Source organism: Helianthus annuus, chromosome 2, assembly GCF_002127325.2.
Source record: "Helianthus annuus cultivar XRQ/B chromosome 2, HanXRQr2.0-SUNRISE, whole genome shotgun sequence".
Taxonomy (NCBI): domain Eukaryota; kingdom Viridiplantae; phylum Streptophyta; class Magnoliopsida; order Asterales; family Asteraceae; genus Helianthus; species Helianthus annuus.
Window position 1 is genome coordinate 19,415,700 of NC_035434.2, and position 11,552 is coordinate 19,427,251.

The following is an 11,552-nucleotide window of genomic DNA, read 5'->3' on the forward strand; positions in this document are numbered from 1 at the left end:
CAGCGGAAGTATTAACATCATTCGAATACATATTTGATAATGAACCGAATTGGATTTGCATAGTGTGTGTTTTGTGATGAAATCAAGATATAGAACAATAGTGGACAGATCGTTATTGAATAAGGAAATGTCTTGGTACCGGATATTGTTTCCGGTGACATCAATATATACATATGAGTTTTTGGCGGTTCGGGAATTGGCGGGTAACTGTTTTGACAGTTATTTGAAAGGGTTTCCCGCTTATCTCCCGATTATTACATAAGTATATCATTAACAAACTAATAAGTGGTTCTAATTATATATCCGAATAGAAATAATAACATATAAACATAACTTAGTTTATTAAATCTAACATAACCCCCTTAAACTAGGTTATGTTTACGAGCTTGATCCAGTACGCTACGATTTGCTTCATCCATTGCCCATTTTGCATAGTTGAAATTGAAACGCTTCCTTCGTTTTCCTTTATTCCAGTCTTCATCATCAACACCTGCAAATAAGGCAACTGGTTCCATCTCGGCAGAATCTTGTTGAGTAACTCCTGCATTCTTTGAACTTCCTTGACGACCGCCGGTGGACGTTCCTTCTTCCAAAACAGTCTCCTTGTCCTGCATTTTCTTTTGAACTTGCTTGAACTTGTTGTAATACTCTAGGACATCAAGATACGCAGCATATGTGACTCTCATGTAATCACCGTCTTCATAATTGAAACCCAGATCCTTTGCTATTGCAGGCCATGTGTTCTCTGTTGTTACATTTCGATAACCCCCGTCCATGGCTACGAGTAAATACAGACTCAGCAGATTAACCTTTCTCATGTATGAAGCTATTGGTGGAACCGGTCTAGTTTTTATTCCCATGTAATCGAACAAGAACCATGTAACCAATTCTTCAAACTTTGAATCAAGTATATGTTTATACTTGAGAACAAAGTCTCAATCATCCAATAGATCCATAAACGCTCTGCAGTCTTCGAATTCTTTGAATTCCATGGCCTTAACAATCATGATACTCCAATCTGTCTCTTGTGTAGACAGATGAAGTTCTTCAAAATAGGAATTCAAATATTTTTCTTTGAATTCATCGTCATACACGCTTTCATCTAATATTCTCTGTTTTTCATTTAACCCGATTTCCTCCTCTCTTGACAGACCATTCAGGTTATTCACAGAGTTATTCACCGGAGAAGAAAACATTGGATATATCCTACAAGTATCATCGGCCTTCTTGACCGTAAATCCTTGCAGCGTCAATTGATCTAAACTCAATACATTCCTATCGATTTCCGGTGAATAAAAGACGCTTTGAATTCTCATGGTTTCATTACTTGTTTTTATTTCTATTGATGCAACCCCCCGTGTGAACAAGAAATTATGTTCACCGGTGCGTGTATCAACCCCAATGATGTGTTTAATTCATTTAAACACGTTCAAGTTCCCGGCAATATGATGTTTAAATACAGAACTTACGTACCAAATGTCGTTCCATAGCCCTCCTTCGGTACCGACAACAATCATTTCCTGATGATTGTTAACCTCTCCTTCTTGTCTCTGTATTCCCTCATTTACTGCTTTCCGTATTAACTGTGTCGCTTCATCGGTTTTTTTCTTTTTACACGCGTGAATCTGATGCCCTGGTTGGTGACAATAGTAACATGTCTTTTCTCTTTGATTTCGTTTGGTTTTGCTTTTTGCTTCATTCGTACAGTGTTGACAAGGGAGTAACGTGGAACTAGGTTTAATTTCGGTTTTGTTCATCTTCCCCAACACCGCTCTGATACCACTTTGATTTGTTTCGTGATGCCGAGTACGGTAATATTGTTGTTCATTACCCATTTTGTCGCTGAAAGTCTTTGATATGTCGTTAAAGGCAGTTTAGTGCTACTAAATCGTCCTGTCGCTGATCTGTTTTCTGTCGCTATCCTTCTTCTTTTGTCGCTAACTGTCGTCGCTAAATCTGGATATCCTTTCTTCCTTTTTTGTTCCCGTCGTTTCTGCATCATTCTTTTCTTCATATTAACATCCGATGATACCGTTTCCGGTGATCGGTTCCGGTTGAATCCTTCACTCTCTTCTTCTTCTTCTTCTTCGTGATAGTCTCTATCATCATCTTGCCTGCGTTTCCGGTCCTTGCTTCTTTCATTCTTACCGTTCAGTTTTTGAACATCTTTACAGGCCAAATCATCTCTTTCGGAATCGTCTTCTTCTTTCCGTGTCATTACTTCGCCTGCATCTCCGTTATCTTCGTGACGTCCCGATTCGTATTCCATTAATGCAATTTCGTCTTGCAATTCCATTATTGCAATCTCTTGTTTCAAGATTGCAATCGCGCGTAATCGGGGACTCATATAATCTGAATTGCTATCTGTTTCTCGCCTCTTCCCGTGTTTGTTTTCCATCTTCTTCATCCGCATCTTCCCAGGATCACATAATTCTGATCCTAATTCTTGGTTTTCTAACCATGCGCTCTGATACCACTTTGTTGGGGATCAGAACTAGTACTTGCAGCAGAAGTATTAACATCATTCGAATACATATTTGATAATGAACCGAATTGGATTTGCATAGTGTGTGTTTTGTGATGAAATCAAGATATAGAACAATAGTGGACAGATCGTTATTGAATAAGGAAATGTCTTGGTACCGGATATTGTTTCCGGTGACATCAATATATACATATGAGTTTTTGGCGGTTCGGGAATTGGCGGGTAACTGTTTTGACAGTTATTTGAAAGGGTTTCCCGCTTATCTCCCGATTATTACATAAGTATATCATTAACTAACTAATAAGTAGTTCTAATTATATATCCGAATAGAAATAATAACATATAAACATAACTTAGTTTATTAAATCTAACAGTATACTCCTAAACTGAATATGTGACCATTATAATCAGAACACAAAATTACTAGATATTTGCATCTAATCGAAACGAGGAGTTGCCACAACCAATAAAGGGGACTTCCTACGAAGTACAAGGCCAGTGATCTCAGTCATGTCAAGTTCTTCCCCTTTCACCTCTTCTGGCAATGCAAAGTCGTATTTATACACCAAATTAGCTAAAGCAAGTTCGTTAACAACAATCGCAAAGTGAATACCAGGACACCCTCTCCTTCTAGCACCAAATGGAATATACTCAAAATTATGCCCTCTATAGTCGATAGAATTGTTCAAAAACCTCTCTGGACAAAACGTCTCGGGTTCTTCCCACTGTGAAGGATCTCTTCCTATCGCCCATGCATTAATAATCACTTGTGTACCTGCTGAAATGTCGTACCCCATGAGTTTGACATCTTGTGTTGATTCTCGGGAAATGAGTAATGGAGCAGGAGTATGCAATCGCAACGCCTTTGAGGACAGCATGTAAGTAGGTCATTTTCTCTAAATCATCCTCGGTAATCATGGGTTTTCCATGAGCTATTTCTGTCACTTCTTTCTGTAGCTTTTTCATAACTCTTGGATGTCTTATTAGCTCACTAATTGCCCACTCGATGGATGTGGATGTAGTATCAGTTCCAGCAGCAAATAAGTCCTACAAGAGTTAGAAAATCTAAAACAGTTTTTGAACTACAATAAATATAAAAGAAATTATGTTTATATGACTACCACACAAATTAATATCACCTGCACAAAATCACCTAACATATAATCAAGGAACTCCATTAAGAATGATATTTATGTGGCGTAGTAAATTTATTAATTGATCCAGCTGTGACCATTTGAAAAATAGGAAATGAGTTATCAACCTCCAATATAACTTCATATATTATTATATATTATTGAACTAGTTTAAGATCCCGTGTATTACACGGATTGCATAATATTTCTTATAAATCTGTGGATTTAATAAATTATACATAGATGTAGATACTACATATATCCACCTAATATTGATAACAACTTGTCTCAAAACACTTTAAATTATCTTATAATTTGAATTTATAAAAATTTATTGTAGACTTATATTTTTTACATTCTGAAGTTTATTTGACAATGAAATCTCTAATTGCAAATCACTTTATCCAAAATTCTACATGCACACACATGTATTATATGTATTCATATATATGGATACATAGTTTAAGAACCCGTGAATTTCACGGGTTGGTAAAAGAAAATATTTGTGTTTATCACCGATGATCTAAATATTATGATTTTATACACGTTAAAACACAAACGAATATGTTGTTGGTTGTCATCTTTTTTAGGTTTCTTATGGAATTGATTAAGAATTTAATTTATTCGTGATCGCAACAGTATAGTGTTAGGCTACAATAATAGAGATATAGACATATAGTTGACTTTGTGAAACTCAATTTGATTCTTTAAAGCAACCTGGAAACTCAACTGAATTAAATGTATTAATTTTTTTAAATAACTCATGTCAAAAGTTTGATTTAAATTACCATTTGATTTCGTTCTATTTAACCCATTAGTCGATAGGTGATCGGTGATCTGAATTGGTTCATTCACCTCAATGTTCATTTGAATGCAATACACTCAACCTCGATTGACTTAAAAGCTCATAGAAATTCGTTGACTGCAAACACTCCCAATAAATCAAAGAAAAGTAAATAAAGTTAAAAGTAGAGATTGCAAAAGCATGCAAGTTAGATTGGTTGGATAAGGGGTCAAAACAAACGATACTTTTAAAAGGGACAACATTAAATAAATGGAAGGGGTTCAACAGCTTGAAAGTTGCCTAAAGCCTTAATGGATACAACATTATAACCTGACTAAATCGTTTTACTTAAACATTTAAAATTTATAATTGGAAATAGTTTTCATAAGGGGTGGACATATGGGTATGGATGTTGCAGGACTTCTGGTTGTAGATGGTCGCGAACTAACCGCTGATGCCGCCTCCTTTTCTTAGACCATGTGTAGTGGTAACAACTTATAATGCCCCCACTATGGGGCATTATCCGACACGTGTCATCCCAGTCAGCATGGGGCATTATAGCAAAAAGTGGTGTAGTGGGGCATTATTCCAATAACGCCCATATTATTTTTAATCCAAAAAAAAAAAAAAAAGAATCAAATGGATGTGAGGTTGAAAGGCATGTGATATCTCAAAAAGTTGTCAGACACACACACACTTTTCGTCCCTTTATATTCAAAAGTCAAAGTTGTCAGTCCAAGCTCAAAGGTGATTGGCTGGTCAAGTGTATGCCAAGCGTTTTAAATAAAACGCCAAACGTATTTTTTTCCAAAAAAACGCCCTATAACGCCGGGCGTAGTGGGAGGGGGGGCGTTTTCGGGCGTTATTTTTGAATTTAAAAAAAAAAAAACGCCCCACTACGGGTGGTCTTATGGAGGTGACTTTTTTGAACCCTGTAAAAGATAACAAAGATAATCTGCTCGTAAAATCATAGAAAATATTTGAATAAAATTAATGATTAAGTTAAACAAAAGCTCCGCCTCAAATTGTTACGAATACGCACGATTAACAAAATGCTTGAAAATCGTTCTCAAAACCCCAAATCTTGTGAAAATACAAAGAAAACTCAAGAAAATACACCAATCTTAAAGTTTTACCATAACCAACAGATCTGCAATAAAGACCAACTTGAGCGCATTCCATCAAGGAAGCGGTAATTTCGACCCATTTACATAATAATTGATTAGTTTTATTTGTTTTTATTGTCAAACGAGTCAAAATCAGGTCTCTTTAACTCTTGAAGTATGATTATAAGGGCAAAACCCAAACGACCGATTTGGGATAGTGCAAATGATCGCGTAACAACATGGCGAGTTTCTTGCAAACGTCGTTGAACAGAAAAGTCATGAGGTTCCGCGGGATTTTTTAACAGCACCATTGAATTGAATAATGAGTATAACCGCAATCTGCCCCTGATTTCCATCTGCAGTTTCAATTCCAAAGGTTATATCACTTTTACTATATTAGCCCAAAATAAGAATTTTTAACATATCTGCCCCCATGGTCTCTATAACTAACTATTTTAGCCCCTAAGTCTAGAGATCATGTGACCAAAATGGTTAGTTATAGAGACTATGAGGGCCAAAATGGTTAGACTTAGGGGCCAAAATGGTTAGTTATAGAGACCATGGGGGCGAATATGTTAAAAACTCTTATTTTGGGCTAATGTAGTAAAAGTGATATAACCACAGGGGCCAAAAACGTAATTAACTCCATACATATCAATATATGAACGGTCAAGTGATTGGCCTTTCAAAAGTTAGTTTAATGGGTCGTTACTATGGACTCCATACATCGTAATCTAAGTTTTGTTAATTGCCTCAACTTGCCATTAAATCCTTAACTTGTGTCACTCATGGTTATCTAACTAGTTTTTTTTAGCTTGTGAACTTTGCTCAACAAACGTAGCTGAATGAGCAGTTTAACGAATTTATGCGCCTACACCGACGGTTACTATCTTCACCGATGGACACCAACAAATATTTCCGTAAGTAAATTCTTCTTATTTCTATTTATTTAGGGATGTTAGGGATTGTTTCTAGATTTTATCTTATTGAGAGAGATGGTACTAATGATCCGTGGGGTAAAAAAATCAATTGAGGTAACCAGAAGGTATAGTAATTATAAGTTCTCAATCTCATTTTAGGATAATAGAGGCCGAAGTTTACCTAAAAACGTGCACTATTAAGGGGAACGGGGAAAAACTAACTAATTGATAGCTTGTAAAAAAATTGACTGCAAGATATAACTTTAGAAATACTTCTATACGAATTAATATAGTCATTGAGGATTTGAGTTTTTGACAAACTCCAATTATTGTAGAAAATTATTACCACTGTATACTCTTAAACCATATATGTGACCATTATAATTAGATCACGAAATTACTAGATACTTGCATCTAATCGAAATGAGGAGTTGCCACAACCAATAAAGGGGACTTCCTACGAAGTACAAGGCCAGTGATCTCAGTCATGTCAAGTTCTTCCCCTTTCACCTCTTCTGGCAATGCAAAGTCATATTTATACACCAAATTAGCTAAAACAAGTTCGTTAACAACAATAGCAAAGTGAATACCAGGACACCCTCTCCTTCCAGCACCAAATGGAATATACTCAAAGTTATGCCCTCTATAGTCAATAGAATTGTTCAAAAACCTCTCTGGACAAAACATCTCGGGTTCCTCCCATTGTGAAGGATCTCTTCCTATCGCCCATGCATTAATAATCACTTGTGTACCTGCTGAAATGTCGTACCCCATGAGTTTGACATCTTGTGTTGATTCTCGGGAAATGAGTAATGGAGCAGGAGTATGCAATCGCAACGCCTCTTTGAGGACAGCATGTAAGTAGGTCATTTTCTCTAAATCATCCTCGGTAATCATGGGTTTTCCAAGAGCTATTTCTGTCACTTCTTTCTGTAACTTTTTCATAACTCTTGGATGTCTTATTAGCTCACTAATTGCCCACTCGATGGATGTGGATGTAACATCAGTTCCAGCAGCAAATAAGTCCTGCAAGAGTTAGAAAATCTAAAACAGTTATTGAACTACCAAAAATAAAAAAGAAATTATGTTTATATCACTACCACACAAATTAGTATCACCTCCACAAAATGACCTAACATATAACCGAGGAGCTCCATTAACAATTAAGAATTAAGAAAGTAAAACTAAAAAAAAAAAAAAAAAAAAAAAAAAAAAAAAAAAGCTGGTTGGCAATTCGTCGCTAACTACAGGCAGATCACCGGTTGTGTAATGGTCAAGAGTGAAGGGGAACAATCTTACCATGATGCCAGCTTTAATGACTTCCCTATGCATAAAGCTGGTGTTGGACTCTATCTGAAGATCTAGTAATATGTCAAGTAAATCTTGACCTTTGTCATTTCGATTTCCCTCCCCATCCATCATTGTTTTCTTATATACATGTTCTTCCAGAACACCCTCAAGAAACTCGTCAAATTCTTTAGCAACCTTCTTTGTTCTTGCCTCTAAACCGCTCACACGATCCACCCATGACAACCACGGAATATAGTTCCCGATTGAAAAACAACCAATAAGATAGGTAAACCTTGCCAACAAGTCATTAAACTTTTTACTTTCATATGTTCTCCCTAATGCCACCCTACAAATTACATTATTTGTAAGCAAATTCAGCAACTCCCCTAAATCAATCACCGATCCACAACTTTTACCAATTTCATCGATTATAACATGGGTTTCTTGTTCTCTCACTTGTCGAAATGATTGAACTCGCTTATTACTTAAAAGTTGTAGCACAGCAATGCTTCTCACCCGCCTCCAGTGCTCCCCATATGGTGCAAATGCTATGTTCTTAGATCCATAAGTAAGTGTGTCGGGGATACTTAACTTGGGTCTGCTTGCAAAGATTAGATCATGGGTTTTCAAGATTGCACAGGCTGTTTCAGCCGATGATGCCACAAGCACAGGCACACTTCCTAGGTGAATGAGAACGAGTGGACCGTGTTTATTGGTTATGGTTTGAAGAGCGCGGTGTGGGTTCGAGCCTAGTTGATGAAGGTTCCCAATTATTGGAAGCTTTCGTGGGGATGGTGGTCGATTTTTTATGGGGTTTAAAGTAGATGAAAACCATATGAATGTAATCAGGAGTGATATAAAAGTAATTGTAGAGAATGTGAGACAAAATAAGAGAAACATGCTTGTAGAAATGATGATTTATTAAGAAATTAACATCTGCTGAAATGGCTTTGTATATATAGTCTCATTTTAACTCGGTTGCGTCTGAAAACATGTGATAATATTTATGTGGCGTAGTAAATTTATTAATTGATCCAGCTGTGACCATTTGAAAAATAGGAAATGAGTTATCAACCTCCAATATAACTTCATATATTATTATATATTATTGAACTAGTTTAAGATCCCGTGTATTACATGGGTTGCATAATATTTCTTATAAATCTGTGGATTTAATAAATTATACATAGATGTAGATACTACATATATCCACCTAATATTGATAACAACTTGTCTCAAAACTCTTTAAATTATCTTATAATTTGAATTTATAAAAATTTATTGTAGAATTATATTTTTCACATTCTGAAGTTTATTTGACAATGAAATCTCTAATTGCAAATCACTTTATCCAAAATTCTACATGCACACACATGTACTATATGTATCCATATATATATGGATACATAGTTTAAGAACCCGTGAATTTCACGGGTTTGTAAAAGAAAATATTTGTATTTATCACCGATGATCTAAATATTATCATTTTATACACGTTAAAACACAAAGGAATATGTTGTTGGTTGTCATCTTTTTTAGGTTTCTTATGGAATTGATTAAGAATTTAATTTATCTGTGATAGCAGCAGTATAGTGTTAGGCTACAATAATAAAGATATAGATATATAGTTGACTTTGTGAAACTCAATTTGATTCTTTAAAGTAACGTGGAAACTCAACTGAATTAAATGTATTAATTTTTTTAAATAACTCATGTCAAAAGTTTGATTTAAATTACCATTTGATTTCGTTCTATTTAACCCATTAGTCGATAGGTGATCTGAATTGGTTCAATCACCAATCACCTCAATGTTCATTTGAATGCAATACACTCAACCTCGATTGACTTAAAAGCTCATAGAAATTCGTTGACTGCAAACACTCTCAATAAATCAAAGAAAAGTAAATAAAGTTAAAAGTAGAGATTGCAAAAGCATGCAAGTTAGATTGGTTGGATACGGGTCAAAACAAACAATACTTTTAAAAGGGCCAACATTAAATAAATGGAAGGGGTTCAACAGCTTGAAATTTGCCTAAAGCCTTAATGCATCAACATTATAACCTGACTAAATCGTTTTACTTAAACATTTAAAATTTATAATTGGAAATAGTTTTCATAAGGGGTGGACATATGGGTATGGATGTTGCAGGACTTCTGGTTGTAGATGGTGGCGAACTAACCGCTGATGCCGCCTCCTTTTCTTATGGAGCTGACTTTTTTGAACCAAGAAAAAGATAACAAAGATAATCTGCTCGTAAAATCATAGAAAATATTTGAATAAAATTAATGATTAAGTTAAACAAAAGTTCCGATTCAAATTGTTACGAATACGCACGATTAACAAAATGCTTGAAAATCGTTCTCAAAACCCCAAATCTTGTGAAAATACAAAGAAAACTCAAGAAAATACACCAATCTTAAAGTTTTACCATATTCGACAGATCTGCAATAAAGACCAACTTGAGTGCATTCCATCAAGGAAGTAGTAATTTCGACCCATTTACATAATAATTGATTAGTTTTATTTGTTTTTATTGTCAAACGGGTCAAAATCAGGTCTCTTTAACTCTTGAAGTATGATTATAAGCGCAGAACCCAAACGACCGATTTGGGATAGTGCAAATGATCGCGTAACAACAAAGCGAAGGCGTGCAGTATTACCGCCGCCGACGCCGAAGTTGTAGCAAGTGCAGAGTGAACAAATCTGGAAACCGTTGAGTTTCTGGCAAACGTCGTTGAACGGAAAAGTCATGAGGTTCCGTCTTCCGGGCTCTTTTAACTGCACCATTGAATAATGAGTATAATCGCAATCTGCCCCTGATTTCCATCTGCAGTTTCAATTCCAAAGGTTAAGATTCCATTGGAATTTGTTTGTGGATTTGTGAGAAATGAACTTACATTGATTTTCAACATCGTATGTCCACTCATAAGAGATCCCTTCAAGTGTCATGGCTGGGTTAGTGTGTCATCCTGTTATACATTAGATAGTAATTTAGGTGGGTGGTCACAGCTAGGTTTGACTTATATAAGGTCAAATGAAGTTGTATTTGCTTCAGAATTGATACATACACTTCAAAATTTTTGGATGAAGAAGAGGTTGAGATCGTGTCACGTGACGGAGAGGTCGACGAGGCTCTGGAGGTGGTGGATGTCGATGGAGAGGGTTCCGGTGAGGTTGAGATCGCTCACGTGACGAAGAGATCCGCATGTGACGTCGGACCAGGTGCATAGTGACCGGTAACCAGTGGTGGTGGTTGTGGTGGAGATGATTTGCAGGTGGTGAATGGAAGAGGTGAGGGTGGGGAAGGGCCCACAAGGCTTTCTTTTAATGAAATTGTTTTAGTTAATGGTGGGGCCCATTAAATTTTCAATATTAGTGTTGAATTTTATTTTTATTTTTTAAGTAAGGGTATTTTTTTAATTTCACACCAACTTAACTTTAGTGAGAAAACTAGCCCGCATCCACGCCAGGGACTATCCGGGAACGAAATTGAAAAAGTTGGGGACTATAGCTGTCATTTTAGAAAGTTAGCGAAATAAAGGTAAAAAGGCCAAACAACAGGGACTATCCGGGCATTTAACTGTTATTGTTTTAGTTAAAGTTTAGTGTGTTTAAATGGTTAGTTACAAGGAATAAACAATTAAAACTAGGGCTTGATTTTAAAGTTAAAAATTTAAGAAGTCTGGTGATGATTGTTTAAGTGTGTAGTGTTAAAAATTAATAGTATATGTTTTATAGAGAAAAAGTTGCTTAGAAAAGTAGCTCTAGATGATGTTTTGATATATTTGAAAAATAAAAACTCGTAGGGCGAGATTTTAAATATTTTTGTAACG

At 35.8% G+C, this 11,552-nt stretch overlaps 3 protein-coding genes across 3 annotated transcripts; all 3 read right to left on the minus strand.

Annotated features, from left to right (window-relative positions):
- Positions 1-1,753: 1,753 nt before the first annotated feature.
- On the minus strand, positions 1,754-2,413 carry LOC110887179 (nuclear polyadenylated RNA-binding protein 3-like). Its single transcript, XM_022134985.1, has one exon. The coding sequence runs from the start codon at positions 2,411-2,413 to the stop codon at positions 1,754-1,756; it is 660 nt and encodes a 219-aa protein (XP_021990677.1).
- Positions 2,414-2,905: 492 nt separating this feature from the next.
- On the minus strand, positions 2,906-3,363 carry LOC110887191 (3-beta-hydroxylase). The gene has a single exon (XM_022134987.2). The coding sequence runs from the start codon at positions 3,361-3,363 to the stop codon at positions 2,923-2,925; it is 441 nt and encodes a 146-aa protein (XP_021990679.1). The 3' UTR covers positions 2,906-2,922.
- Positions 3,364-6,754: 3,391 nt separating this feature from the next.
- Positions 6,755-8,627, minus strand: LOC110912045 (3-beta-hydroxylase). Its single transcript, XM_022156717.2, has 2 exons — positions 7,728-8,627; positions 6,755-7,454 (listed from the first exon to the last, which is right to left on the minus strand). Exons 1-2 carry the CDS (start codon positions 8,616-8,618, stop codon positions 6,843-6,845), a joined length of 1,503 nt encoding a protein of 500 aa, XP_022012409.1. The 5' UTR covers positions 8,619-8,627; the 3' UTR covers positions 6,755-6,842.
- Between the last annotated feature and the right edge of the window lie 2,925 nt (positions 8,628-11,552).

Bases quoted from the DNA above. Each gene is read 5' to 3' on its own strand.
- LOC110887179 (XM_022134985.1), bottom strand. From the start codon at position 2,413: ATGCGGATGAAGAAGATGGAAAACAAACACGGGAAGAGGCGAGAAACA.
- LOC110887191 (XM_022134987.2), bottom strand. From the start codon at position 3,363: ATGCTGTCCTCAAAGGCGTTGCGATTGCATACTCCTGCTCCATTACTC.
- LOC110912045 (XM_022156717.2), bottom strand. From the start codon at position 8,618: ATGTTTCTCTTATTTTGTCTCACATTCTCTACAATTACTTTTATATCA. The intron at 7,455-7,727 runs GTAAGATTGTTC...TAACTCTTGCAG, and splicing joins TCATTAAAGCTGGCATCATG to GACTTATTTGCTGCTGGAAC.